At 39.0% G+C, this 26,732-nt stretch overlaps 1 protein-coding gene across 3 annotated transcripts in view; it reads right to left on the reverse strand.

Annotated features, from left to right (window-relative positions):
- Positions 1-18,022: 18,022 nt before the first annotated feature.
- The window catches only part of SRPX (sushi repeat containing protein X-linked), a 1,243,861-nt gene continuing 1,235,151 nt past the window's right edge, over positions 18,023-26,732 (reverse strand). For all 3 annotated transcript variants that reach the window (XM_044072420.1, XM_044072418.1, XM_044072419.1), the window contains one exon: positions 18,023-18,572. In XM_044072420.1, coding sequence (XP_043928355.1) covers positions 18,386-18,572 — 187 coding nt within the window. In that variant the 3' untranslated portion in view covers positions 18,023-18,385. The remainder of the gene's footprint in view (positions 18,573-26,732) is intronic.

Below are 26,732 nucleotides of genomic sequence, written 5' to 3' on the forward strand. Positions count from 1 at the left end.
CCACCATGCGTCACTGTGAGGATGGTGTTCTTTTGATGATGCAAAGTGTTGTTTTTGTGCCAAACGTACCTTTTGGAATTGTGGCCAAACAGTTCAACCTCTCGTTGGTCTCATCAGACCATAACACATTTTCCCACATGCTTTTGGGACACGATGTATTGTTTTGCAATTTTTAGCTGGGCCTGGATTTTTTTCTGCATAAGAAAAGGCTTCCGTCTTGCAACCCTACCCGATAGGCCAGACATATGGAGAATGTTGTCACATGTAGTACACAACCAGTACTTGCCAGAAATTCCTGCAACTCCTTCAGTGTTGCTATAGGTCTCTTGGCAGCCTCCCTAACCAGTTTTTGTCTTGCCTTTTCATCAATTTTGGAGGGACATCCAGTTCTTTCCAACATCACTGTTGTACCATATTTTCTCCACTTTTTGAAACTGTCTTCAGTGTGTTCTGTGGTATATCCAATGCTGTGGAAATGTTTTTGTACCCTTCTCCTGACTGATACCTTTCAACAATGAGATCTCTTTGATGCTTTGCAAGCTCTCTGCGAATTATGGCTTTTGCTGTAGCAGGCAACTGAGTAAATGTCAGGCAAATCCTACTAGGACAGCTGAACTTTATTTGGAGTTAATCAGAGTTTATTTAATTGATGGCAGGTGTGTACCCAAGAAGACTGAATGCTGTAATTAAAGTAAAATGTGCTTCAACAAAGTATTAGTCTAAGGCTATGTACACTTATGCAACTAGCTTATTGTACATTTTTTATTTTTTATATTTTTCCCCTAACAGATTTGATTATTTTTCAATTGAATTGTACAAGTTATAGATCACATTAAAGGTGAGAAATGTTTTGAAATGATTTATTGTGGTCTAATTTTTTTATATCACAAAAACCTGGCATTTTAACAGGGCTGTGTACACTTTAATATCCACTGTATATATAGATAAGGGAACACTTCACATAATCGAATTACTGAAATCTCGAATTTCATATGGTCGAGACCATATGATCGAGATTTCAGTAAATCGAATATGTGTAGTGTTTAAAAATAAGAGTTTTCTTACCTTAACACATTGCGTGCACACAGAGGCAAGGATTCTTGTATGCTCTGTGTACGTGATGTTTTATTTTTTTTGCAGTGTTGACAGGAAATGAGAAATCTCCCGTTTTGTGCTTCCGCATACAGCGCAAGATGGGAGATTTCCCATTTCCCCACTGTAGCACGATCTTGGAGTTGGTATATTTAAGTAGTGGGGGTGTGGGGGGCACAGCGAAGTTTGTCTTTTTTTTTTTTTTTTGGTTTCGCTTCAGAAGTTCGAGTTTATGAAACTCGATCTTTTGGTTTCGGTTATTTGCAGTTCGATATTTTGTAAATTCGAGCTTCTGAAGTGAATCCATAGATAGATACATCTACTGAAGTTGATCAAAACTTCAGTAGTTTGACAGCTTAAATGTAAATAAAAAATGGTCAGGAAAAAAAAAATCTACAGTGCATTGCACATGCTCCAAGACATAACCTCAAAGCTAGCAAAATAAGAATTTTTTTTTCGGTGTGGCACTGCCCCCCCCCCTCCCCACAGCCCATTTGGCTCTATGAGCCCCACAACCCCACTAATTCAATATGCCAACTCCAGCTTGCACAATACCATAAAATGGCATATTCCCCAACCATAATACGAGAATAAGGTTAAGTGCGGGATATATATATATATATATATATATATATATATATATATATATATATATATATATATATATATATATATATAGATATAAAGCACCTTACTGGGGGAAATTAACTCTAACTCACACTTTTTACAGTCTGCCATCCAATAAAATACATGTGTGATTATTTATGCATTTGGTCCCTTATTCTGTTGAGATTTCGCCCTGACTGGTTGAGAGGTATGACAACTTCCTTTCACTTCACTTAGGATTTTCCTTTCTCTCCACTTCCAACCCCCCACCTTCCACAACCAAGCAGTTAAGCAGCAATACTTATTAAGCACACTAAACCTACATTTTCTCCAAACATACAAATCAACTCGCTGATTTGTAGCCAGTTATGACCTAGGGTTTACTCCTTCATCAGCTATGTGGGTGTTCTCTTTAATAACAAATTATTTTCTTTAACTACACTACTTCCACCCAATTCAGTCTGGCTCCCATTCCGCCCCTCCTGTCTACTCCTCTCTGCTCTGGCATTCCTCTCCCCTGCTCCTGGTCAAAAAAAATATATAAGCAAACTTCAGCACCTCCAATCTCATTTAGCATTATAGGGTAACCTCTGCTGTCCCTTCCTGTTAGGATTTCATAGCTCACTGTTATCCCCAGCCATGGACTTGTCCAGTCCTGCTATTCATGATTTAAGAAAAAAACGTGTGTGTGTGTGTGTGTGTGTGTGTGTGTGTGTGTGTGTGTGTGTGTGTGTGTGTGTGTGTGTGTGTGTGCGTGCGTCTACATGTGTACACACACAAACACACACACACACGCACACACACACACGCATGCACACAGTTCTTTCAGTTAATCAGAGATGCATCTCTATCATTTGTTACTTGGTTCAGTCTCTGGCAGGATATAAGTTTAGACATAATGTTGCTAGTACACTTTACTAATTCTTAATTTCTTTTAGGTTTATTAACATAGCATCCACTGTTTAATTTCAAGAGAGACAGAGATGGAAGATTTCAGAATTTTTGTTTGAAGAATTTATACTACAGAAAATGATTCAACAAAGCTAGCTCATATATTTGTGAAGAGAGGTGCAATAGAGATCACCTAATCAGGCAACACAGAAGAAGATCCAGGGCCTAAACGTCCTTCCATGGATGAAGCCCAGGAAGGAGGCTAAATTGCAAGATCTAAGTGACAATGTCTGCATATTCATTCAGATACAGAGGTTTTAGTGATACCTTCTGTTGTGGGAGAGCTACAAGTCGGGGAGATAGATGAATACTTAAGAGTCTTTTACTGAACCAATTAATGATGCAGGCAATGAGAGATTAGGTCAGTTAATAGGTAGACAAATTAGCACTGCTGTGGAAAGAAACACTACTTCTGTCATAACAGATAACCCCAGTACCCACCTATTTCCACTCTTACCCTCAGCACACCCTTCTCCTGACTGATACCTTTCAACAACGAGATCTCTTTGATGCTTTGCAAGCTCTCTGCGAATTATGGCCTTATAGAAGCATTTCTACAACATCAGATTACAATATTTCCCACAATGTTTTGATTAAACAGGAGCAAGTTAGCAAGGAGTCATCTATCATTGTGCATATATCCCAGACAGTGAAGAAGAAGATTTGGATGGAGTAGTTCACAGGCATATTTTACAGGATAGATGTTAACAGTATTCATTGGATTATGGACAATGATTCAAAGGGGCAAAAAGATCTTATAGGTTCATTGGTTCATAGGCTGGTACTAGGCTATCGGCCCTAGGCCCTATACAAGCCTAGCCATAACAATTCCCTGGATATTTCTTCCTACAATATTTACTTCCCTGGACCCCTGTCTAGCAGGGCGACTGATGTAATACCCGGGGTGAATTTCCTATCTCCCATCCAATCGTCAAGGTTCCTTTTGAAGAGGGCCAAGGAGGCACTCTGCTTGATATGAATGGGCAGTCTATTCCAGAGTATGGGCAGTTTTAGGTAGATGCCAACCTAAAATCTTAAGGTTAAATCATGGAACAAATGGGTAGCTGGTTTCATACATTACATTGTTGTAGCTCTAGAAAAAGCTCTAGAGCTCTAGCTCTAGAAAAGAATCACTCAAAGGCTAATCCCTTATTTGGTTATCTCCTCATAATCAGACAGGCTGATGTGCTGAAAGGGGGTATGGCATAGAATGACTACAATCAGAGATTCAGGAAGCAAAATCCAAAGACATCCATACAAAGTAGGATACTAGACATATTGATACTTCGCTCAATGTCATGTTGATAAACAGAGAATTAACCCTAGCCAGTCAGAAGAACAACCGTCAACCAAAGTCAGAACCTGTTGGGCTTTCAATGCAGGCAAATGTGGCTCGCTTGCTCCCTCACATCTGCAATGTTTGTGGAGGGAAACACACTGTAGCAGAAACCATTCCTTTTCAGATTCAGATAAGTCTAACTGGAACCACTCACCCATCAATACGGATATCCTTAAGGACCTTTTAAAAGACCACCCTTACCAAGCTTCTGCTACTTTCATTCTGGAGGGTTTCCTCTAAGGGTTTTTTCTTTACCGCTATCAAGTAAGAACTTACCTTCTGTAAAAGGGAGGAAACTCATAGTTCAGTCTATTCTGGCTCAAGGGTGCATCAGAGAGCCATTTACATATCCATAGCTAAAGTCCTTCATCATCTCTCCCTTAGTACTGGTTCCCAAAAAGAATCTAGGTGAATACTGATTAATTCGCTATATATCACATCCAGGTTATTTGGCAAATGACACAATTGACAGCAGAGATTCTTGAATTCAGTATTCCTCACTGGAAGATGTAGTGGACATCATAAAAACAATCAAGGACCCTTGGCTGGCCAAAGTCAATATTCAATTGTTTTTTCATTTACTTCCCATCCATCCTCAAGATTGGAACAAATTAGGCAAGGAAACTGAGGGAAGGTATTTCTTTGGCACAGCCATGCCTATGGGATGCTTGGTGTGTGGCAGGCTTTTGATTATTTCAGCAAAATGTTACACTAGTGTTGGAAACAACTCAATACCTCCTTCATGGGGTTCCAGTACCTTGACAATTTCCTTATTACATCCAAAGGAGAAACCAAAACAGTATTAGGGCTACTGGCCTTTATCAGGTTATGCAATACATTAGGTGGTCCATCAGCAGAACACAAAACAGTAGGTCCAGTCAAGGTCTTAACATTCCTGGGAATTAAAATAGACACCTTGAAATGTTGCTTTTGCTTACCAGAGGAAAAAATTGAAAACATTTCCAATTTAGTTAAATTCTAGACAGCAAAAGGGCAACCACTGAGCAGATCATGGAGCTTCTGGGACTCCTCAACTTTGCATGCCAGGCTATAACACCCAGCAGAGTGTTCATCAGGTCTTTATCAGACCTTCTACATAGAGGCCAGAAGAAACATCACAGAGTTATGGTCAATAGAAGAGTCAAGGAGGACCTCAGGATCTGGTCATTTTTAATAGTACTTCTTTTTGGCAGGATAACTGGGTGTCTAATGAAATCTTCAGCTGTTCACTGATGCATCCGGCAAATTAGGCATGGAGAGGATATTTTAATGGACATTAGTTTTCTGAGCCATGGCCCAAACACTACTAGGTTGAGGGACATTTCATTTTTAGAAATGTTTCCCATATGGATTTCTATACAACTCAAGAACAAATATATAGTATTCATATCTGACAATATGGCTGTGGTGAAGGTTCTTCTAGGTACTTTTTGGTCAGTTCTGTTCTATGACTTCTAATATTTATTGCCTTGTAAATCAAATTCTCATTTGCAGAGGAACATAGCGGATCCAAAAGTAAACTAGCTGATGCTCTTTCTTGGTTACAGGTGCAACAGTTAAGAAGATGGACTCCTCATGCAGACTTGTTTCCCACTCCAATTCCAAAAAGCATTTGGAAGATTGGAGACAGTTAAATTTAAATTGGTTTTGGAACTCCTAGTTCAGCAACATGAAGAGAGCTTACAGCACAGTTATAACACATGTTGCCCTGTTCTTTAACAACTTAGTTAATCAGAACCAGCTCTGGTCTTTTACTACTATTTTACTGTATTTTCACCATTGCAAGCACAGAGGCCTCAGCCCATCCACTGTCAGAATCCATTTAACAGCTCTAATCTTATTTGCCAGACTTTTTTAAGTTCCTGATGTTACCAAACATTGGCCTAGTGCCATAATACTCAAAAGCTAGAGCTCTATGGCTAATTTAAGGGTGGACAAGTGTGCCCTATAAATTTACAGTTACTTAAAATTCCATTCTCATAACTTTACATTGTGTCTCTGACTCATATTTTAGTTACTACCTTTAGGCCACTTTGTTTCGTTGGTTATATTTTGGATGTTTTAGAATTAGTGAATTAGTTGGCCCACTTAGGTGGTCTGAAGTATTTTTCACTAGCCAGTCAGTTTTAATTTGGATTATTAAATCTAAAACAAATCAGTTAAGTCTTGCTCATCAAGTTTCTCTGTGTAGAACCCAATATTCCCTGGCCTGCTCTTTTTCCTGGGGCAAAACTCTAAAGGAGTTATATCCTTGATTTATAGGTATCAATGCTGTCTTCATTTGGTAGGATGGATGCATCGTTACGTACACTGATTTCTCCTCCAAGCTTACTAGATTTTTGACATCCATATGCATTTCCCCAGTCTTTATAACTCTCTATTTTTTCAAAATAGGCCAGATTTCTGATTTAGAAGCAGTGAGCCAATCATTAGAAGCTCTTAAGAGGCTAGGCAGGTGGTCTTCCAATTCTTACTTAAGATATGTATGCCAATCTGATTATAATTAAGTTTAATAATTCTGTTTACTTTTAGATACTAGAACCTTCCTTATTTTGAGTCATTTATTTATTTTGCAAGCATTATTTCCAAGCATTTTTAGAGCATCTATCCATCCAAAGAGTGTTAACCTTGGAACAGACCATGATAAATTCATAGTGTTGTGGACAGGATTCTGTAGGTCACATTGGAAACAAGTTGTTAACCTTATGTCAGAGATTTTGGGAGAAAAAAACTATTTGTTAATGATCATTCTCCATGCTGGAGGGAATGTTTTGGGATTTGTCCCTAAATGCCAAGTTACATGCTATATTTCATGTGAACTAGCAATTATTAGCTATACTTACCCAGGTGTACTCACAGTTTCGCCAGGGATTATTCCCAGGCTTCACTGGAAAGGGGCTTTTGACCAACAAGCTAAAGACAAGGCTAGATGGTTTGTTGACTGCAGGATTTCAAAGCAGGCACATTTTTAGGAATTTTTATAGGTTCATAGGTTCATAGGTAGGTACTAGGCTATCGGCCCAAGGCCTAAGTAACCCTAGCCAACAAGGTTCACCGGCTTACGCCACCCAAGAAAGTTATTTTCCTGTGCCTCTGTCGAGCAGAGCCACAGAAGTGATCTCCAGGGAGTATTTTCTATTTCCCCTCCACTCATCAAGATTATTCTTGAAGAGTGCTAATGAGGAACTTTGGGCGGCCACAGTGGTGCTGCAGTTAGCGTTGCCGCCTCACAGCAAGAGGTTCTCTGGTTCAATCCTCGGCTGAGGTGCCTTCTGTACGGAGTCTGCATGTCCTCCCTGTGGTTACGTGGGTTTCCTCTCACATCCCAGTGACATGCTGTAGGTGGATTGGACACTCTAAATTGGCCTTAGGTGTGAGTGTGTGCATGTGTATGCCTTCTGTGGAAGGTTGGGCACCGGGCTGGCAACTCAACACCATAAAACTCCACTGCCAATCATGGGCGGACAGTGATCCGCTGTGGCGACCCCTAACTGGGAAAAAGCCAAAAGAAGAAGTGCTAATGAGGAACTTTGCTTGACATAGATGGGTAGCTTGTCCCAGAGTATGGGAAGTCTCAGGGAAAGGAATCTATCCCTGCAGCATGTCCTGTTTATTGTGGTGACAAGGTTTAGATCCCTAGAGCATGTAGCTCGGAGGGATTGGGATTTCTTTAGGTGTAGCATGTCCAACAGCTCTGGGTTTGACATAGCTTTATATGTTAGGCAGAGATCACCTCGGAGTAAAGCTGGAGTTTTTTGAGATGGTCAGTGTAGGACATCTGTTTGAGGCCAGTAATCCTCATTGTGAGGTACTTCTGTGACCTTTCCAGCTGCTGCAGATGTCTTGTGAGGTACATTCCAAAAGGGGCATTGTACTCTATAATGGGTCTAATGAGTGCCGAGTAGAGAGGAACAATGACCTCTTTTTTCCTGGATGAGAACCCTTTTGTGATGAGGTATGCCACGTAGAAGGATTTCCTGACTACTGTGGCGATGTGATTATCAAAGGAGAGACTACTGTCCACCTGGGTCCCAAGGTCTCTTATCACACATTTGGTGTTAAGTAGACTACCACCTATGTGGTAGTTCATGGGTACAGAGTTTTTACCAAAGGGGATGACAATGCACTTTTTGGCATTGAGCTTGCGGCCATGACTCTGACACCAGGCATCTGTCTCAGTGAGGCCCTTCTGCAGGATGTCCACATCATTTGGGGACTCAACTATGGCTCCTAATTTGCTGTCATCTGCGAACTTCATTAGCCAAAAGCCTTCTGTGTTAGCCTGTACTTCAGAGAAGTAGATACTAAACAGGAGAGGTCCCAGGACTGAACCCTGTGGTACTCCACTTGTCACTGGTTTGAAGTCAGATTTGGAGTCTGCAACTTTTACAGTGTAGGCTCTGTCAGTGAGCCAATTGACAACCCATCTTGTGACACAGGTTTTTATACCTAGTTTAGTGAGTTTAGCTATAATTCCAGAATTGGGAATGGTGTTGAAAGCCTTGGCGATATGAAGATAGGCTGTGTGAACCACCTTACCTTCATCTACAGCTTTGTTGACTGCCTCAAAGAAGTCGATCAGTTTCAGGAGGCATGATCTGCCTTTCACAAACCCGAATTGGGTGGGTTCCAGAGTTTGGAGGTTACCAATGTCTGTTTATGAGTTCCATGATGATACGTTCCATGGCCTTACAGACCAGGCTCGTCAGACTAATAGGACGATAGTTGCCGGGATCAGTGGTGGCTCCCCCTTTGTGGAGTGGGATAACTATTGCTGTGCGTCATTCAGTGGGCACAAAGCCTGATGTGAGACTATGATTGAACATGGTGCTTAGGTGGGGAGCCAGTTCATTCTGAAGTTCATGTAAAACACAGCCTGAGATGTTGTCCGGTCCCATGGATGCTGTGTTTTTGGCTTTAGAGAGTGCAGCTTTTACTTGTGTAGTTGTGATTACAGGGACACTGCATTCTTCCTGTATGGATATGGGCCCTTTAGGGGGTGAGAGGGGGGTAAAGTTAGCACTGAACTTATCTGCCAGGATGTTGGCAATATCAGTTGGTTCAGTAATTTTCATGCTGTTACTCAGAGCAGATTTGGCATTGCCATTTAGATTCTTGACATAGCTATAGAATGCTTTGCGGTTGTCCCTAGAATCAGTGGTGATTTTGTTTTCGTAGCTAGCTTTGAAGGATCTCATAAGGGATCTCAGCTTCTTACTGAGGCTGACCAGGGAACTCCTCCACTCATGGGATTTTGCTCTCTTTTGTAACAGTTTCTTCCTTCTGTTGTAGAGTTTGTTTATGGCAGGGGACCACCAGATTGGCTTCCTATTTTTGGAGGATAGTGTCTAGGTTCTGTTTGCGATAGCACGATCCATGCACTCGTGTAAGTGCATATAGAGTGCATCTATGTAGGATTCAGTAGTCATAACTGTATTGTCCATCTGCATGGGTGTCATGAAGTTCGCCACTTCTGTCTTAAGAAGCATGAGGTTGGCTTTGGAGAAATTTTTTACCTTGAGTTCCTTAATGGGGGATAAGATTTGAATATCTAGGGTGATTATCTTATGGTCGGATCTGACCAACAAGGAGTTGACTTCAGGTGTGTAACACCGGTCACTCATGTTGGTAATGACTAGGTCTAGGATATTGTTGCCTCTGGCTGGGGTGTGGATACGTTGATCCAGGGCATTGGAATTTATGAATTCCAGAAAGCGTTAAGCGAAGGAGTTGGTACATGAGTAGTTTTCCCAGTTAATGGTGGGGTAGTTGAAATCGCCCATTATTAGTCTGTTTGGTTGAACCCTAATATTTTCCAGTATATCAAGAAAAGAGGAGTGGGAATCCTGGGGCATGGTTGGGGATCTGTAGCAGACTACAATTTGGATTGCAGTTTTGCCCCTATTTAGTTGCACTTGGATAACCTTGGATGCATTATGCTGAGCAACTAGCCTGGAGGTGTGGATATCCTTAATGAATATGGGATACACCTCCCCCTTTGGTGTTCCAGTCCAGGTTAGGTGGCCGAAAAGTGTGGTATGAGTTATAGCCTGGTAATGCAGGGTTCCTCTCTGAAGCCTTGAACCAGGTCTCAATAACTGCACAGATATCAATGTTCTCTATTTTAAGGAGTGCCTCAAGGGAATACATTTTGAGATTTAGACTTCTAGCATTGAGTAGCATTACCTTCAGTTTTTGCTTTCCTGTTCCTGTTACAGTGGTGAATTTGTCATTTGAACCTTGCCTAAAAAGGGCACTATAGGGGCAGCAAGAGCATTAGCCAGTATCCGGAATCCCAGGGATGACAGGTGCAGGCCATCTCTGACAAAGCATCATGGTCTGTAGACCATGTCGTCCCAGGCAGACAGATACTGGATCCCCTTAGAATGACACCAGAAGCTTAGCCAATTGTTGAAGTCAATAATTTTGTCCTTGTACTGCGGTATCATTCTGGGCAATGGCAGGATGCTACTCAGGGCTAGGGTCATACCTGCCTGGGCTACAAGATCGGAGAGCACTTCCATGTCTCTTTTCAAGTAGTCCAGGGAGGTACATCTGAGGTCATTCACACTAACATGGATAATGACAGAGTCATATTTGTACAAGTTGTGGAGTGACCTGAGTGCGTGGGTTATGTGGCGGATCCAGGCACCCGACAGGCAGCTGACAGTAATCTTCTCCTTGTTTAGCCTGGTGAGTGGGACATCAGTGTGCCTGACTATAGAGTCACCTATGACTAGTGTGTTGGGTACGTTGTTTTGCCTTATGGGCTGTGATTGAGTGGCACACTGAGTCTGTAGGCTATGTGTCATTTGGGTTGTGTTGGGGGGATGGAGGTTGCTTGCGTTTCTGTTTGGAGGTCTCTGTTTGAGCAGATTATTATTGGCAGCCTCCACAAATGTTTTTGTGTTTCTATGTGTGGATTTTGGTGGAGTAGGTGTAGTCGGACTATGTGATGAGTGTGGTGTGGTGCAAGTGTTTACCTTCTCCTCTTGACTGTAAAGTTCAGTCTTGGTTGGAGAGTGCTTTACCTCCAGTTTGGCTAGGTAAGTGCATCTCTCACAGGTTGTAGTGTTGGGTGGTAGGAGGAGGGTTGTCTGTGTACATGAAGCAATTGCTACATTGCCCCTAGATGCCCAGATTCATCAGATAGACAGGAGAGAACACTGGAAGCTGACCCTTGGACATGCCTGAATAAAAAAATATTTTCCTCTAGACAAGTGAGGAAAGTGGTACATTTCCTCTAGGTAATGAGGAAGGTTGAGTGCTGTAGTAATTTGTAGCTTATTTAGTGCTTACAACAAGTTCTGAACAAGTGCTGAGCACGAATAAGCAAATTCAAGTGCTAAAACTAAGAATCTGTATCTGAACTAGACTAGTTACAGGAAAGAAACAAGTGCAAATGTGGGCTTTTAAATCATAAATTTATGATAAAGATACAGTCTAGTTCAATAAGGAGGGGGTCCACCTATCAAACATTGGTTAGGACGTATTCAGTGGGAATCTAAGTTTGTTTTTAAAAGAGCACTGTTGAGGATCCATTTACACTATACCAAAATGATGTTACAGATTGGCAAGCATAATTAAAATCAAGGTCATTACTGTTACAACTTTTTGAGTTAAAGTATTTCAAAAAAAAGGGGGGACAGGCTTTGCCTGCCAGATGGATGGCTTTTCTTGGCCTCAGACCACCTTTTGTTACCTTTCCCCAACTTTATTATATTGATTAATATTGGTGAACAAGAAGGCAGTTCATAACAGTGCTGCATTGGCAGGGCAGAATATGTGACTTATGGTTATTGTAATCAAATCAATTTGAAGGCCATTTGAAAGGGCTTTAGGTGACACCACCAAACAGGCACATGGTAGTATTGGTGACAGTGAAATTTATAATTTGTAATGTGGTTTATGAATATTATATATATTTACAGTTATATACGCTGGAAACCTGCAATCGATTTTCTATTATTAATAAAATTATTATGGTTGCTCATGCAAATATGTGGCCAAGCCAGTGTTTTTTGTTTGGGAACAGATTCCAGAGACAATGTGATCTTGTGAAGTAGCAAGTGGTGTTGTCTCACTCTGTTTCCAGAAATTTAATTGCAAACTACAACAGCTTCATGCTGCTGGCATCACCTTGGCAGTAGCATTTCAACCCTCCCTGCTCCTATCCTTCCATAGGGGCAGCTCCTCATGGCCTCATCTCCCTTTTTATTACATTTTCACCCCTTTTTTATATAGATTGGTATTGATGAACAAGAAGGCAGTTCATAACAGTGCTGTACTGATGGTGGCATAATCTATGACGTGGTTTTTGTAATCAAATCAATTTGAAGACCATTTGGGAGGGCTTTACGTGACACCACCCAACAACAGGCCCATAGTAGGATTGGTGACAGTGAGGTTTATAATTTGTAATGTGGTTTATGAATATTATATATATTTTCAGTTATATATGCCAGAAAGCTACAATCAATTATTACTTAAATTATTATGGTCACTCCAGCAAATAAGTATCCAGTGTTTTTTCTTTAGGAGCAGAATCTAGAGACAATGCAGCACAACAAATTATTTTAGCAAAATAAACAGAACAGTCTAGAATATGAATAGTTTTTGGCTTGCTGTTCTAGTTCATTTCTCATGCTTGACTAGGACAGATACATCACATTTTTCCATTTGTAGTCACTTTCCAAAGTTCCACACTTCTCTGGCAATGTCCTTTGGAATCCTGCTCCAGCCTCCACACTTTTTTTAATGTTCTTTGTAATCTTTTCACAGGATACATATTTGTCTTGCACTGTAGACCAACCTTTCCCCATGCTGGTAATACTTGCTCCCAAACAAAGAAGAGTTTCCAAAACTCTCCTGTCTTGTGAACAACACCTCCTAGGAGGCACTTTCCAAACCTCCTTAAGGCCTATAGACTAACAAAAAATTCTGCTGATCCCTATTGACCATTTTAAATTCTGGAATACAGCTGTACTCCATTGGTTACAATGGTCATCCTGTTTGCCTCAAGAAAATAGACTGCAGATCCCCTTCTACAAGCCACTTCAGCTTATTCATAATTCTCAGGCTTAACAGTCACTTTATTACAGGGAGGAATAAGTGATATTGGCCTGAATCTCACTGCGGCAGGCTTAAGATCCTGGTAGCAGAGGTTTATCCTCCCCTTAAACATTACATTGCATTGTGCCAAATAACCCAGCTGAGGAAATTACCAAACTAACAACAGGAATGGCATTTTGGCTCATTCAGTTTGTTCTGTCTCATTTAATGCACACTTTCATTTCCTCGTGTTGATTTTGTTTACTGGATGCTTGCAGCTCAGTTTGCTTCTCGCATTTATACTTCCCTGGAACTATATGCAATAAACTCATATACCATTCCTGAACTCTCCAAGCTGTCTTCTTGGAGATATGAGCTAGCTGCTGCATCAGTTCATACTCCAGAAAAACACAAGGGGGTGGCATTCTTAATAAGGAGAGGCTGTGCATATGTAAAAATAGTGGGCACTTTTTCTCTCTGGGGATAGATTGCAGGAGCTCACTTTTGAGTAGGAAACAGGCTGTTGATGACCATTAACGATTTACCACCATCCAGCATTAGAGACTAGGGGAACTAAGACATCCTTAATTATGGACAAGATAAGATCAGAAATGTCCTAATATTATCAGTTAACTTCAACTGTGCCATGGAAACCCAAAACGCCACTGGTACAAGGCCCTTTTTACTTTCTCCATTAGCAAAAGCAGTAAAAATGAGCAGTTGATCTATCATTAGTAGACCTAGGTGCTTCAGACAATACTACTTCTAGATTGTATGCTCATTACACTCCCAGATCTGATACCTACACAAGAATAGATAAAATACAGGTTGATCAAGATTTGCTATAAATGAGTCCTCATTTTGAAATTGTTCCATGCCCATATTCAAACCATGATGGCTTGAAGTTCACTTTTTCAGACTGGAGTCCACTGCTTCCCAAATTGTGGAGGTTTTTGCCATACTATATTGGGCACCCAGACTTTACCAATCATCTAGGTAATCCAAGGCCTGCCCCTTAGCACTTTCTATATTCATTCTCATCATTGAGCCTCTTGCTGTGGCATCAAGAGAAATTTTAAGAAAAGAACAGAGTCTAAGTGAGCCCAAGATGGCTTAGCATTGTTCATGGATGACTTTCTACTACTCATAACCAATCCACAAGAAACCCTTCCTCAAATTTGGTGTACCCTTATGATTTAGGGCCCATATTCAGGGCACAACATAAATCCTACAAAATCAATATTGATTATGCATGATCAGCGTGCTTACAACTTTACTTACAACCCATCCTCCTTTCTATATTTGGGTGTCTTCCTGAATTTGGTAGATAAGCAAACTAGGAATCCAAACCACAGGCTGTTTCAGGAAGGAATCAGTGACCAGTGACCACCTGGGTGGATGGCAACAATAGAACCTCCCTTTTGAGGTCAAACTTTTGCTAGTTAAAACAAATGTATACCCTTGGTTACTGTACATGCTACAAAGTCTTCTGCAGCATATACCATACAAGACACTACGCACATTGGATAAGCTAATATGAGTATTTCTTTGGTCGCCTTCAGCCTTGAGGGGCACTGATGCTACTTACTATCCTTCTTGATCAAAAGGAGGCATTAAACTTCTCAGCCTGTATATAGGCCACCTAGCATCCCTTTTAAAGATTGTAGGAGATATTGACAGGCTAGAATATACCCCATCATGTTTTTTTTTGTATGCTAGTTGCACTTTATCTGTAGCTGTGATTACCATTCATCACTGCAGGAGGTGCTAATAGGCACACTAATTTATTATTAGTGATCATGGGTGTAGGGTGTCATGCCAAGTCCCCTTCAACAGGCACATCTCAGTATCTCAACTATATATAGGCCCTTCTATTATACACACAAAATCTTAGCTAACTCAGGTGCCTTGGGGTCTTTGTTGATACCTTTAGCTCATCCTCAATTTAAGTTAGATTGAAAATCTTCCCTTCTACAAATTGGTGGCAAAAGAAGTTAACATTTCCTATATATATATATATATATATATATATATATATATATATATATATATATACTACAAGTTCATACAGGGTATGTTATATGTTATAATCAATTCCTATATATGCAGTGGAATGATATACAATAGTTTCTTCTCTTTTCTTGTTGCCAGATGCAAATTAATAAAAAGTTCATACGAAAATATATTTCCTTATAAATGTCATGATTAATAAGCATGCTACTGTAGACATAGTAATAAAGATGGTAAACCTCCAAAAAAGAAAACAAAAATCTGACCATAACTGGGTGAGAATGACATGGGGCTTAAATTTACAGCAAAAATCTAGATCTTTACTCTAGATTTTTTCAGCTGTTTCAGTAACTAAGCCATTTGATGGATCTATATTGTGACATTTTTGTTTTGTAAGCGCTTTTCGGAAATGCATTCTTATTGGCTTCAGGTTCTCTCCCTAGGTCAGTTATACATAATATTCCATACTCCCATTTTTTTCCTGATAAATTGATAATCTGTAGTAAGCTAGAAGCCTAGAAAAGCAATTTAGTACATTAAAAGACAGATTCTTACAAAAGATTATATTGAAGAAATCATTAATATTGTTTATAATAAGGCATTGATGCAACCCCTCTTTCAGACTTTGACATACCAAAAAAGAAATCGGTCTAATAATAAAGACAGGCAACAATTACATTGTGCTTTGGTTGTGGTGTTTAAAAGATTTGAAATGATTTCCATCAGTTTTGGCCAGTGGGTGATGGTTTTTATAGAACTATAATACAAGGTAGATGTATTTTTTCCATTTAGGAGAGATAAAAACATTGATTCTTAAATCTCAGATTTTAAACATCCTCATAAGGACAAAATCAGGCAAAGACTGTTGGGTCTGAAGCCACAGAGTTGTTTTCTATGTGAACACTTTTGTTTTTGTTCATTCATAGTTAACACAAAAATTATATCAAAAAATACTATTAAAATGTTTGAAATAATTCATTTAATTGCCTGTGTCACTGAATGGATTATATATCTTGTGGTTTTCTTCTGCAGTTCTTTCTATGTAGGACAAAGCTCTTGTGCATTTAAACAGAGGATTTCCTTAGACTTGAAAGATATACGATACTAACATGTATGTAGTACTTATATAAATACAAGCTTAAACATTCTACTGCTGTGTTTTGTTTTGTAAGTATGATCAGGTCTTGTTATCGCTACCACATATGTGGAAGGCACAACATGTTCTCTGGCTCACTTCACGCTCCACATTGATCTCCGGGTGGTACAGAACAGCCCTTTAAAATTTCTGATGTTTATGTAGCATCAGTAAATGTTTTGGCTTCCACAGGTATTACTCCCTAAGAATATTTAGGATAAAGAGCTTGGTATTAGCTTCTAAGTGCTAGATAGTTATTCTACACATAAATCCTGGTATTTCTAATTTGATATTACTTATTTATTTACTATTTGTTTACTGAGTAGATAGGCATGTCAAATGGCCATTTACATCCAAGACCTGGACTTACAAGGCAGATAATATTAAGAATTACATGAGAAACAGGTGATAGTATAGTTTCAGTGATGTATACACTTGCAAAGAACATTATGTAATCATTGCAGAGCACAGGACGGTTGAGCACAGTACAATCATGTGAGACATGTCGTTAATGTGAAGAATTATCAATTCAAGCATCTGCAGGTCAATCCTGCTAGATTCAAGGATTTATAAATACACTATATGCACTCTGTGTACAAAACAATGTTTGGGACTGCAAGTGACTGGTTACGAGGTGAGGAAGGGAGGGACTAGTGAACAGTTAGGTCCCCAAATTGTGAAAGAAGCTGTTCTTCTAAAGTGAACATCTCCAGACATCCTAATATCAGTCTAGATTTCCTCTGTGCAGTGCTCCCTCCCTGCCTGTTAGCTCATTCTACCTTTCATCTTCAGTGGACACCGATCCTCTGGTGAAGTGCTGCTGCACAAATAAGGGGCAGTTCTGGCCTTCTCTTCGTGTGGCTACTCCCAATATACTCATAATGTTCGTCCTTTCATCTCTAAACTTGTTGCTCCTTCCTTCAGTAATTCATTGACTTTCACAAAATTTGTAATGGTGTGAAAGTGATAGGACAGGGTTGCATCAACATCCTTTTCTCTTACCGGGCACTTCACCATGAATTCATTTATTTTAGTGTTTAACTTCTGAATCTCTGACAAATACCTTCTCAAGAGCTTTAAATGAGTCAGCTGTTGAGGTGATGGGTACAGCAGAATAGCCACATTCTCCTCCCAATATGACTGCTGTGGTCATGTTGTCATGGCCTGATTCTTCTTTGGACACTTGGATCTCCTTATGTAACGACCTCTTTTTAGTTTTACTCTGGAGTGAGGCATCCACACAATCACTAATGTTGCTGGTCTCAGTTTAAAATTAAATATTGCTTACTGGCTTGACATTTATAATAAATTTCCAAACTAGGGAGAAAGCTTGTAAACACAGCAGCTGCTTGGATTGCCATTTTGTAAGTACCCCCCCCCCCATCCCAGCTCTCTTTCCAATGTCCATAACTTCATTAATGACTAAAATTGGTTCAATTAGCAGGCCGGGCATCTGAGGTGTGGCAGGAGAAAGATGGGCATGCTTACCCTGGCAGAACAGCACATTCCTTGGCACCCATCACGTTATATTTGGGACCATGTGCAAGAGCACTGTCCTAAAAGGGAATAGGTGGGAAACATTGTCTAGATACTATGCAGGTAGTCTCCACTGCTGTCTGTGTGGCTTTAAGTATCCCACCTAACCAAGCAGTGCTCCTGGGTCATCCCTGAACAGAAGCACTGAAGTCTACTGTGTCTGCCTGGTTAACAAATGAATAAAGTAAAATACAATGGAAATTTGACAGGTATGATGTACAGCAATATATGTATCCACTCAGTTTTTCTTTAAATAATTAATATACAATGTATTCTAACAACTGACAAATAAAACAAAATACTTAAGTATGAAATAATTATTTAATTATTGTAGTATTTAAAGGAATACAAATACATGAGAATTAACAGTTTATACAAAAAAGAAAATTGAAATATGTTAGCATCTGTGTTGTTTTCTCTTAACAGATCTCTGTACACTTCAGCATTCCCAAAGGCAGGTGAATGCAGGAATATCAGTTAACAGTTTCTCATTAGAAAAACTCATGCAAACATTAAATGTCAAAAAAAGAATGTATAATATAATATAATACCATAATGGAAATACCAACGAATGTATACATCAACATTAGAAAGCTATGCTCCATGTAGCACCATTGGAGAGACAGAGACAAATAATTCTGTTATGGAAAATAATATGCCTGTGTTCAGTTTTGGCTGCATGTCTGTCCTGCTTCTGCTTGTAATTTCATTTCTTCTTTCCGTAAACTAAAAGTATCAATTAATGTGAAGATCTCAGCAGGAGTAACTGGGAAACTGTAGCGTTCCTTGTCCATGCCATGTTTATCAATAAGCACCATGTTAAAATTAGTGTGGGACATTCGCAGTAACACCCTGAAAATTAAACAAACAAAAAATAAATCTGATTAGTTAACTGCCAAAGTCAAAGTGAAAGGTAGATGTCTTTTCCCATTTTTACACATGGTGTCGGGGTGTCACATAATAGATGCACCACCTTTTTATTAAAAATGTCAGAATAGTTTTCAGAAGCTTTAATGCAGAAGATTTGATTTAATTATGTAAAAGGATGAAACAACACAGTTATCTGAAATAGTTCACTCTTTCTACATACTTGTGCGTCTGCACAAATTTGTCTAGAAAGTGCGGTTCTGCAAGCTGAACTTACCATAACAGTAGATGTTCAAATGATCACTGCTGCACTAGCCTTAGTTATAGGGTTTATATCCTGCCAAGGATATAACAGCCAGCCAGCTCCCAAAGCTTCAGGGCACCTTCCACACACCCAAACTGTCAGGCAGCTTGAGCTGGGTTGACCAAAAGACAAGTTTGGGTGCAAAACACTTCAAAGCTTTCCTGTCAGAGGGAGGCTGAGTTATGAAAGGATAATGCTAAGAACAAAAAATAAATGTCCACACCCTGACATAAAAGACACACTGAAAACAAGGGATGGAGTGGCTACTGCAGCAATGATCATTTGAACATCTACTGCTATGGTAAGTTTAGCTTACACAACTGTATTACATTCATCATATTGATCATTGCTGCAATGGCCTTGGCTATAAGGGTAGATAACCATAGTTAAGTACCTTTGGAAGGTTGAAGGAGAAGAGTCCAGGAGCCCCTGGAGAATGGTCCTAGCAAAGCTTTATCTAGACCTGGAGAAGGAATCAAGCTTATAGTGCTTTGTAAAAGTTATGTACAGAGGACCAAGTAGCAGCTTCTAAAATACTTATAGAATCTAACTCTTTCCAAAAAGCCACAGATGAAGCCAAGGCTCTGGCACAGTGGGCCTTGACACAGCTTGGAATAGATCTGATAGGGCGAGTATGACAAAAAGTAACAGCATTAGACAACCATTTGCTTTTACATGGGTTGTCTCTTCTTCTCACCTTCACAAGTAATGCACAACTGATCCGAAGATCTGAAAGATTTAATTCTGCCAAAATAGCACCTGAGTTGTCTGTTGACATCCACGGCATGGAGTATCCATTCTCCCTCATTTTAGGCTAGGAAAGAAAACAGGGAGAGGAATAGTTTGGCTTAAAGTAAACCTGGACACCATTTTAGGTATAAAAGCAGGATTAGTTTTGAAAGAAACCCTCTCCCTATAGAAAATGAGATAGGGTTGACTTACCATAAGAACTTGCAACTCAGATATCCTTCTTGCAGAGGTCAGAGCAATCATTAAAACTGTTTTCCATGTTAAGAAGCTCAAGTCAGTCAGATTAGCTGGTTCAAATGGAGCAAGTATTAGTTTCTCTAACACAAAATTAAGATCCCAAGGAGGGGCCACTGGTTTTCTTGGGGCCATCTTATGCAAAACCCTTTTTGAGAACATTTTGACATGAGACTGCATTGAAATAAGAGGAGCCATGGGCAGGCATGCTGAAATGGTTAATAAATGAACCTTGACAGACGAATAAGAAAGGCCATAAGACAGTAAATCACAAAAATATTGTAAAACCAGAGAACAACTAGTCCTGAATGGGTGCTGATTATGTCATTGGCACTAACTAGAAAACCTTTTCCATTTGGTAATATATGATTTTCTAGTTGCAGGCTTTTTTGCCTCCATTAGTACCTGCTGCATATCCCCAGTAAACAGATGCCTAAAAAGAATTAAGCCCTATAATCCAGGCAGTTAACTGAAGATGATTGATATTAGGATGTATTAAACACCCCTGTCCTTCTTTGAGTAGATCCAATCTGTGAGGAAGCTTGTGGTAATTGCCCCTGGCTATTTCCAAAAGAAGGTAGAACCACAGTTGCCTAGGCCAGAAGGGAGTCACCTCAGTGATCTTGGGGGATTCCTTTGGAATCTTCAGAAGTACCATGGATATAAGTGGAAATGGTGGAAAATCATAGAGAAACATTCCTGTCCAAAGAAAAGAAAAGAAAAGGTCTCTATTGTCCAGGCCTTCTTGCATGGCATCCTGGAAAATAATCTTGACAGTTAATTGTTCAGAGAGGAGAAGAGGTCTGCTTGAGGAACTCCCCACAGATGGATCAAATCTTGGAAGATCGCCTGATCTAGTTTCCATTCATGAGGGTTTGCCCTGGTCCTAATCAACTTAACTGCCATACAATTTTGCTCTTGACAGAATGCAGGGTGCCTGTAAAGTGACACTGTGCTGTGAAGCTATATCCAAAACTAACATGGCTAGTCTTCAAAGGGGATACAACCTGGTTTCCCCTTGCTTGTTGATGTACTGCAGGAACGTCATATTGTCTCGAACCACCTGAGGAGGTCCCCAGGAGCAAAGAGAGTTGAGTGCCTTGATTAGGACAAGCATTTTCTTGATATTTAGGTGCTTGTATCTGTCTTTGGTGTCACATACCCCCTGCACTTTCATCCCTCCTAAACCACTCCCCAAGAAAAGTCCAAAACATCTGTAGTGACTGACTGCTTTGGAGCAGGGAGACAGAAGGGGAGACCTGGATTTAATGGCATCTGTTGTCTCCACAAAAAGATTTCTCTTCAACAAATCCTAACCCTGGGATTTGAAAAGATAAAAGTTGTTGATGCTGGGACCAAACAGATTTCAGATACCACTGTACCTTTCTCATGTAGAATCTTGCCAGGGGTATCATGAGAATCATAGATGCCATGAGACCCCAAATCCCTCACAGTGATTGAAGTCTGTGTGGAAAACCTTAGAAACAGATCTAAATAAAAAATCTATTTTTTCCTGTGGAAGAAAAGCTCTTTGAACTAAGGTGTCCATTTGACATCCGAAGAACACAATCCTGTGTGAGGGAGTCAAGAAAGATTTTTGAATGTTCTCTTGGAATCCCAGCTTTTGTAAGAGATCTCTCACCCAAGTGAGAGAGATTCCAGACACTTTGAAAAAAAAAAACTCTTCAAAGATAATCAAATCATCTAAATACGGAAAAATGTAGATACCCTGAAGCTTGCAATGAGCTATAACTGGAGCTAAAACCTGAACCAAAACTCAACTGTGAGGTAACGGGCAGCATAGACTTGATTTTTATGTATAGTTAAATAATATGAACTTCAACCCTGTCCATGATACAGAACTTAAAACTGTAAATGCCTCTTTTAATGAGAAACTAGACTTATTTGAGAACAAGTTGAAAAAATATAAGTCTTTACAACTAGATTACCTGTATCTTAAAGAATGCCTTGTTAAGCAACATGTACCAAGGGGAATGAGGATACGGAGGATGTCCATTGGCGTCTGCTATGACACCGATTTGAATAATGAATTGGTTGCGATATTTAATGATTGTGGATGTCAAATTATGAATGTGTTAATATGTTAATACGTTCCAACAAGAAAGTGATGACAGGACTGTTGCATGATATTAACAGACTTGACAAGGGACTAAAATGTGATTTTCTGTTTGAAGACAGCTCTAACAATTACTACAAAATATTTGCTGATGTGAATTCCATGCTTGAAAAAAATTAAAATTAGATAATAAGTTACACTGTCATTAATTTGAATACATGAAAGGGCTTGCATACCCCAAACCCTGTGTACACAAGAACAGGCAGGATACCAACAATAGTGACAAATTACCCTCTGAGAGGTTTTATAGGAAGAACAAAACAATGAGGAAAATGATATTTTAGATGTAGAACAATGGTGATCAGAGAAGATATCTCAAGAGAAACAGAGATGGAGGAATCAGGTAGTTGCAACAACAGACAGTCCCAGGAATTAGAGATCATACAGGGGCAACAACAACAGAAAAAGCAGGAGGAAAGGTGATAACACCTTTAAGTTCATTCTGTGCAGAAAAGTCATTAATAGAAGAAGGTTTGGATGAATTATTACTTTTTGATACTCACAGTAACAGTGGATGTGTATGATGATACTATAATATGTGAACATAAAGGTTTTAAAATGAACAATTACAGTAATTTTAAGATATATACAAGACATTTTGAACTATTAAGTAAAGAGTTTACATTTGTACCTCGAACAAAAACAGATATAAGTGAAATTATCATTGATCGTAAGTTGTTTGTAAGAACACTTAATTGTGTATTTTACACAGTGAAAATCCTACAATTTTTGGTTTATCCACATCTCTTTCAAGAAAAAGTGCATATAATCCTCCCCTACACCCTACACTATCCCTTTTTGAAATATTTTGTGAATGTGGCATTCACAAATTATATGGGCAACATTTTGGTTTACATCACAATCTGTCTAGTGATGAATTCAACTTATTGAAGGAATTACCCACTAAAAGGCAGACCAGGATTCTGAAGCGGACAAGGGTGGGGGATTAATGTTAATGAGCGCTACTGATTACTCTGGTACGATGTATGGCATTCTCAATAATGGTGACCATTATTTCAGAGTTTCAAGAAATTAAGTAACTTGAGTGTTTCACAAGATTGACTTGATGTTAAAAGACTTGACTGATCAAAGTGTGATTGACTATAAACTTTACAGTTTTTTTTAAGCTAGACTGTTCACTAATCCCCACGATCTTTAGCATTCCAAAGATCCACAAGGATGTTTCAAATCTGCCTATTCGCCCAATAGTAGCAGCCTCAAGGTGTAAAACACACCCTTTAGTGCTTTAAGTGGATGCTAAGTTAAAGGAGTTTACCATGAAATATCCCTACATAATGAAATATTCTTGGGATTTTTTTAACAAGCATTACTCCTGATCTTTTTTGGTAAAGAATATTTATTTACCACACTGGAGACTATTGATTTATTCTCCTGCATTCCACATGGTTCTGGGGTAGCTTGGTTTAAGGAGGCCTGTTCCACGTCAGTTTTTGTCAAACAAGGAATGTTTGTTTTAGGGGACTTTATAGAAACAACATTGGAAAACAGCTAAATTTTTTCGATAGGAAGTACTTCAAACAAGTACAAGGTGTAGCTATGGGAGCCACTTGTGCTCCCATATATGCAAACATAGTACAGTGGTACTGGGAACAGAATGTAGTGTTTAAATCTGGATATATGGAACACATTGTCATTTCAGCAGATTTTTGGATGACATAATTATTATCTGGAAGGGGAACAAACTGAGATTTAAAGAATTTGTGGAATATCTAAATAGTAGTGTTAATTTCCTTTGATTTACAGCTACTTGTTCATATGAAGAGATGAATTTCCTAGATGTTACGACAATTCTCAATGTAAGTTCATTTCAAGATTTTATAGGAAACTTATGTACTCTAACAATTTTCTACACTTTAATAGTCATCACCCTTCTTTCAGAAGAAAGGTCATGTGAAAGGACAAATGATACGTGCTTCCAAATTTACATCTGAGGATAATCATTTCATCAGAGAGCAAAATACACTAAGTAAGATGTTCCTTGATAGGGTGTACCCCCCGTCATTGCTTGACAACATAAGGAGAGAGGTAGTAATACAGAAGAGAAAACAACATATACAGTCCCCTTTTAGGAAAAGGTTGCCCAACCGAACAAATATTAGGTCATATCAAAAAGGTAGACCAACTTGAAAACATTATGTTACTAAAACATGGAAATGAAAGTAATCAGATAAGAAAAATTATAACCACCAACTGGAAATGTATTGGATATGATAATATTTGTAACTTATTGGGTGACAAACCGTATTTTACTTACAAAAGGCATATGAACATTAAAGAAAAATTTGAGATGGCACATAATGTTCCCATTAATAAGAAAATGGCTAGAGGTATGAAAAAGTGTGGGGCATGTAGACAATGCACATACAGTCAGGTGAGATGTTTCAAATTTGAAGATGCTTGATAGGGAATTGAGGGCAAATTCCAAATGTGATTGTAATTTGACAAGGGTTGTTCATCTGGCGTATTGCGAGTAAAGTCACTGTTACTACTTTGGCAGAACAGAACATGTGTTAAAGAGGAGGATATATGAACATTATTATCATGTTCATAATTTCACCTTGAACAACGCTTTATACATGCACAGGTTAAAATGTACTGATAACAAGAAATTTTATTTCCTTGTACTAGAAAAAGGTCCCAATAAATCCTAGAGGGGGACCTTGAGAATTGAGATTAGGATGCAAAGAACTTTTGTGGCAAGTGCATCTAAATGCCAATGCATAGTATGGCATGAATTATACTATTTCTTTTAACAGTATTTTAAAACTTTGTAATGCTAAATTGTGATATAAAAATCAAATAGTTATGTGTAATAAATGATAAGTCTTAAGATATTGTTATTTATGTTACTATTCATGTTGTTTTTTTATGGACTTATGTAAACTTTATTGGTTTTGTTATTGATTTTGCAAGACATAATCATGGCTTAAAATGTACTTTTAATTCTGTAAGATATAATCGTTTTTAAAATGCACCTTTAATACGAACTGCATAATTAATTAGTCACATGACCTGGGGGGTTTTGTATAAAAGTGGTTGGTTGCTTAATATGGGTATTTGTTCTAAGGAAGTCCACTTCTGTATTTGGACGAAAGTGCTTAACAAGTACCACCTTTAAACTAGTTGATTCTACACCTCATTATGGGTGAATGTGAACACTCTTGGTGCAGTGTACAGTCCAATGGGTAAGGCAGAGAACTGATACTGTGATCTAGACACATTGTTTGGAAGTCTATACAGTTCTCTTCCAGCAAACCTATATTATGTAATGTATTGTTGTCTTCTCACATCCATCACAGCAATAGATGCAGGCACTATAATCACAGAAGGTTAACAATAAAGAGTTAAAGGCCCACAACAGATGCTAGTTCACATAATTTGAAAAGCTTCTTCCCCAAAGTCTAATGAGAATAGTTTTAAAATATTTGCAGATGTGTATGAGAATACAGAAAAAAATCTCTGAGTGAAAACAATAAGTGGAAAAATAATTTGATTTTATTTAGCTTTTGACATGAGTAGAGATAAAGGGTCTATATTAGAATCCCGAAATTGTAATGCTTCGAATCACTAAAGATCGAACTTTAATGATCGAACCATTAAACCATCAAAATTCTACAAGACCCTAAAAAAAAAACAAGTAAAGGGTGTTTAGGCAGGGGGGGCAAGTCCCCCTGCACCCCCCACGTGGGGGGGCTGTGTTCCCCACACTCCCCGCTACTTAAATATACCAACTCTGAGATCGCACTTTAATGGAGTATGGTGCGGAAAGGGAAGATTTCCCTTTCCTGCACTGTAGCGCGATATCGGAGTTGGTATATTTAAGTAGCAGGGGGTGTGGGGGGGTGTAGGGGGGCTTGCCCCCCTGCTTAAACCCATCAGGGTAAGTATTTGATGTTTCAATTTTTTTTTATTTTCGAAGTTACAGAACTTTGATAATATGGTGTCGACCATATTGTATTCAATGTTCCGTAACTTCGAGATAATAATATAGACCCGAGATAAAACCATACTACTCATACGATCATGTGAATAGTGTTATCATGTGAATACTTTTACAGCAATTGTGTGAATCCATGCAAAACAAGACAGTAATACAGACTGAGATAAGGTGAAATAGGTGGTGGATGTTTTTTTTAATCTGCTCAAAACTCATGTTTTCAAGTCTGGGTGCATGTACGTGTATGCACATACGTGTGTGTGTGTGTGTGTGTGTGTGTGTGTGTGTGTGTGTGTGTGTGTGTGTGTGTGTGTGCGCATATTACAGACAGCAGACATGATAAGGCAGCAGACATGATAAGGCAATCAGTAAGGGGTGCAGGTATCTGAGCAGCAGGAATGCTGTGAGCAAATGAAGTTGTATTAACACATATATATCTGCCAGGAGCGCTTGACCTCATTTTAGACCACAGCAGAGAATTAAAAAAAAATCAACAATGTCTATCAGGAAGGCTGCAGGGGAATGACTGTTTGATATACTGATGTACACTGACTGTATTAAATATTACACATACCTGGGGAGCCTAGGATAAATGTGACACAGCACAACATATTATGAAGTAGCTTACCAGCTGGTTTCTTGTCAGAGGAAAATCTTAATTCAGGTATTAGAAACTGTTTCACGTTTTCACTTCAGCAAATAAATGGCCTAATTCTATGACGTGACATCAGATAAAAGAACTTCAACAGCTACACTTTCAGT

The sequence above is a fragment of the Protopterus annectens genome, chromosome 5.part0, assembly GCF_019279795.1.
Source record: "Protopterus annectens isolate FY-2018-M chromosome 5.part0, PAN1.0, whole genome shotgun sequence".
Lineage (NCBI taxonomy): Eukaryota > Metazoa > Chordata > Ceratodontiformes > Protopteridae > Protopterus > Protopterus annectens.